Below are 4,159 nucleotides of genomic sequence, written 5' to 3' on the forward strand. Positions count from 1 at the left end.
ATAATAAAAATAATAATGCTTTCGATTTATTAATCGCTTTCCCCACGAGTGGGCTCAAAGTGATTTACAGTTACACTTTTAGACAGGGGGACTAACAATGTTTCATAGGGGATAGGAAAGACAACATATAATTCATTTTTAATTGCTGACCCAGACGTTTAATAAGTCACCATCGTCATTATCATCTCTGGCAGGCGCTGGCGGGACCCAGAGGCTGACCAGGGCAGTGGGCAAGTCGTTGGCCATGGAGATGATCCTGACCGGGGAGCGGATCTCCGCCCAAGAGGCCAAGCAGGCAGGTAAGAGGGGCCGCTCGGCTCTCGTCGCCCCACTCCCACAGGCCCGAAGGGGGCGGGAGGCTCAAGCGGACGGGTGCCCCGGCCCTGTCCCAGGCAGTCGCACCAGCTGAGCATGTGGGGCCTTCCTCTCCCACTGCAACCCAAGTCGTGTCGGTTTCTGCACCCGGCGGAGTGCAGAGCGCTTCCTGGGGGTGGGCTTGGCCTCTCTTGGACATCCAGTCTGTTGGGGCTGTTTATGCTTCAATTTGCTGAATCCGCCACCGTCTCTGCATGCTGGAGGTGGTGGGGGAACTGTGACTTCCGGGCTGGTTGGCGCGTATCACGTGCAATGCGCCTTGCCCGTCACCAATGTTCCCTCTAAGCTGTGGAGTCTTGTGAGCAAAAATTCTACTGTGTGAGCTTGCAGAGCGCTTCCTGGGGGTGGGCTTGGACATCCAGTCTCTTGGGGCTGTTTATGCTTCCATTTGCTGAATCTGCCACCGTCTCTGCATGCCGGAGGTGGTGAGGCAGCTGTGACTTCCGAGCTGGTTGGCGCGTATCACGGGCAATGCGCCTTGCCCGTCAGGTCTGGGTCGTAGGGAAGGTTGCTGAGCTTTTTTTTTCTTTTTCCGGCCTGCCGGCGCATGAGCCCCCTGCGTGTGTGTTAACTGGAGCGTCCCCCTTCCTTAGGCCTTGTCAGTAAAGTCTGTCCCGTGGATAAGCTGCTGGACGAAGCCATCAGCTGTGCGGAAAAGATAGCGGGGAACTCCAAGCTGGTGGCTGCGATGGCCAAAGAAGCCGTGAATGCAGGTAACCTCCCTGGGCTGGGTGGCGTGGAGGGGCTGCTCCGAGGTCAAGGGTCTCTGCTGCGGGGTCCCACGGGGTGACTGCCAAGATAGGTATGTGGGCTGGCCGTGGGACCTCTCCTTCCTGCTGTGAGAGGCGAGGGGAGGAGCGTCACCCATGCAGCGTCGCAGGGGAGCACGAAGGGCCGCAGTCCGTTCCGGGGCTGGCCTGTGCAGGGCGTTGGGAGGAGTGTCTGCTGGGACTGGCCCGGGGTTACCCAGCGAGCGCAGGGGCTCCCCGACCAGCGACCAGCCCTCTGACCAGTCTCCTCTCTCCTCCCGCTGGCAGACAACACCAGGCAGAAGCTCCTGCTTCCTTTTTTTTTTTTCATTAACATTTTATTGGTAGGATTAAAAAGTTTTTAGAAGTCAGAACTGTCACTTACTTATAACATTAGAAATGTACATAAGGATCATAAGAAAAGTTAAACATTCAAACCAATACCCTAATTACAAAAACAAACAAACAAACAAAATGTAAGCTTTAAAGAATAATACATACATCAATAAACCTTTGAACAAAGTAACTTGTTTTAGCCTCAATTTGTAATTGAAGCCTGTACTGTTTGTTGTTAACAGATAAAGTTAACAGAAATAAAAGGAACGTTGCACATTTTGGGTTCGAAGCTAAATGGTTTCCAATTTTAGAAGCCCTATCAGACGAAAAATTCATCTCAGCATCCTGGGATAACTATGTTAAATGGTTGTGAGGACTTATATATGGTTCAACTAAATTATAGCAAGTAAGCTTCACTAAAACTTGATTTGTGGGTTGTACGTTGTGTTTAACATTGTTAGATATATTATTGAATGTCTACAGATAGTCTTGGTGGCAGAAGACACTTGGTTGTATCTAAAACAACAAACAGTACAGGCTTCAAGCTCCTGCTTCCTTGACATAGCCCTTTGATATACCTGCTCTGGAAACAGCAAGGCTTACCGTGCCCTTTTGCTTTCCAGCCTTCGAGACAACCCTGGCCGAGGGGAATAAGCGGGAGAAGATCCTCTTCCATGCCACCTTCGCCACGGTGAGTCGTTTTCTCTGTCCAGAGCTGGGGGGCGGGAAGGGGACTTCTCACCTCTGGCCGCCGCTTCCCCGCCTTTCTTTCACCCACACGTGCCCCTCCCTGGGAGAGAGTTTCCACTGGCAGGTTTGTTGCCCCCCCCCCCCCCCAATTCAGGCTGCTCCCGTTATGTGACAAGAAAAAAGGGGGGGGGACTTAACCCCCAAAAATTGAATTAAGAACCAGAGAGGTTAGTTACAGACAAATTACGGGAAACAATATGTACAACCTGAATATTATCAAAAATACATGTATTTCTTATCAGATGGTTAAAAACATTTATGGGCCCAATTGTCACCTCATTACAGAATAAAGGAGCTGCGGTGGCTCAAGTGGTTAAGACGCTGAACTGCAGGCTGTGGAAGGTCGGTAGTTCAGCAGTTAGAGACCCGAGTGCCGCATGACGGAGTGAGCTCCCGTCTCTAGTTCCAGCTCCTACCAACCTAGCAGTTCGAAAGCAAGACATTGCAAGTAGATAAATAGGTACCACTTTGGTGGGAAGGGAACAGCGTTCCGTGCACCTTAGTGTTTAGTCATGCCAGCCACATGACCACGGAAACGTCTTCGGCCAGCGCTGGCTCTTCGGCTTGGAAACTGAGATGAGCACCGCAACCCTAGAGTCGGACTCGACTGGGTTTCGAGCACGGGAACCTTTACCTTTACAGAATAAAAGTATACAATGTACACCAGTGGGGACCAATGTTCCCTCTAAGCTGTGGAGTCTTGTGAGCAAAAATTCTACTTTGTGAGCCACTGGCATTAAAGCTGTGAGCGAGCGGTTTGGCTACTGCAAAAATTAGTTTGCTCTGGAGCCGTCCTTCCTGGGCGAAGACAAAAATGTGTGAGCCAGAGGCTAAAAAACCGTGAGCTAGCTCACACCAACTCAGCTTAGAGGGAACACTGGTGGGAACTATTGCAACCTGACACGTGTCGGCCCTTATGGGCCTTCTTCAGTGGTCAAGCAATATTTGGACATAATAGGAGAAGGGAAGAGATTGGATTTATACCCCCGCCCTTCACTACCCAGAAGAGTTAGAATGGCTTGCCATCTCCTTGCCCTTCCCCTCCCCACAACAGACACCCTGTGAGGTAAGTGGGGCTGAGAGAGCTCTTTCCAGAACTGCCGAGAGAACAGCTCTGAAAGAACTTGTGACTGACCCAAGGTCACACCAGCAGCTGCATGTGGAGGAGTGGGGAATCAAACCTGGTTCTCCCAGATTAGAGTCCGCGCTCCTAACCACTACACCAAACTGGGCTCCTAACCACTACACCAAACAATAGGCTTACGAATGTTCCCTCTAAGCTGAGTTAGTGTGAGCTAGCTCACAAGCAGCCAGATTGCTCGCTCACAACTTTAATGCCAGCAGCTCACAAGGTAGAATTTTTGCTCACAAGACTCCACAGCTTAGAGGGAACATTGCTTACGATACAATAGTAAAACAATTAACATGTTAATGTAGGACCAAAAAAGGAGTTTTATGGTAATAGTTGATTGATTCGAGGCACAGGAATGTTTGTGAGGCCTACTGGTGTCTAGCCTTGTGTCACGTGCTGAATGCGGTCGTTGCTGTATGCCTTCCGGTTTGGATCCAGAAGACACAGGTGCAAACTGCTAACCAGAGCCAGTGTAGCATGAGTGCCGTGCCATGACCCATCCCACTTGGCTGTTTCAGGAGGACCGGAAGGAGGGGATGAGCGCCTTCGTGGAGAAGAGGAAGGCCAGCTTCACAGACCACTGACCCAGCTCTGCGGGAGGAGGCCAGACGGGGAGCTGGCTGGCGACCGGCCGTCTCCATCGAGATCATGGCCGTCTCCGATATGCACCGCAACTCTGCCGCAGGAGGCGTCAGGCGGCAGACTCTGCCCTGAAAGGGCTGCCTTAAACTCACCGGGAAACGGAGGCGTCCTCATGAGATCGAGAGAGGAGACATGGCAGTTCCGTAGTCTGTCTCTTTGGGAAGGAAAGAATTGG

The 4,159-nt window shown here is 51.3% G+C and overlaps 1 protein-coding gene across 1 annotated transcript in view; it reads left to right on the top strand.

Moving 5' to 3' along the window:
• The window catches only part of ECHS1 (enoyl-CoA hydratase, short chain, 1, mitochondrial), an 18,839-nt gene extending 14,686 nt beyond the window's left edge, over positions 1-4,153 (top strand). The window contains exons 5-8 of the mRNA XM_015407211.1: positions 195-299; positions 969-1,088; positions 2,084-2,151; positions 3,861-4,153. Of these exons, the coding sequence (XP_015262697.1) occupies positions 195-299; positions 969-1,088; positions 2,084-2,151; positions 3,861-3,926 (359 nt within the window). The 3' untranslated portion in view covers positions 3,927-4,153. The remainder of the gene's footprint in view (positions 1-194; positions 300-968; positions 1,089-2,083; positions 2,152-3,860) is intronic.
• Positions 4,154-4,159: the final 6 nt, after the last annotated feature.

Source organism: Gekko japonicus, unplaced genomic scaffold, assembly GCF_001447785.1.
Source record: "Gekko japonicus isolate JY-2015 unplaced genomic scaffold, Gekko_japonicus_V1.1 scaffold2412, whole genome shotgun sequence".
Classification (NCBI taxonomy): domain Eukaryota; kingdom Metazoa; phylum Chordata; class Lepidosauria; order Squamata; family Gekkonidae; genus Gekko; species Gekko japonicus.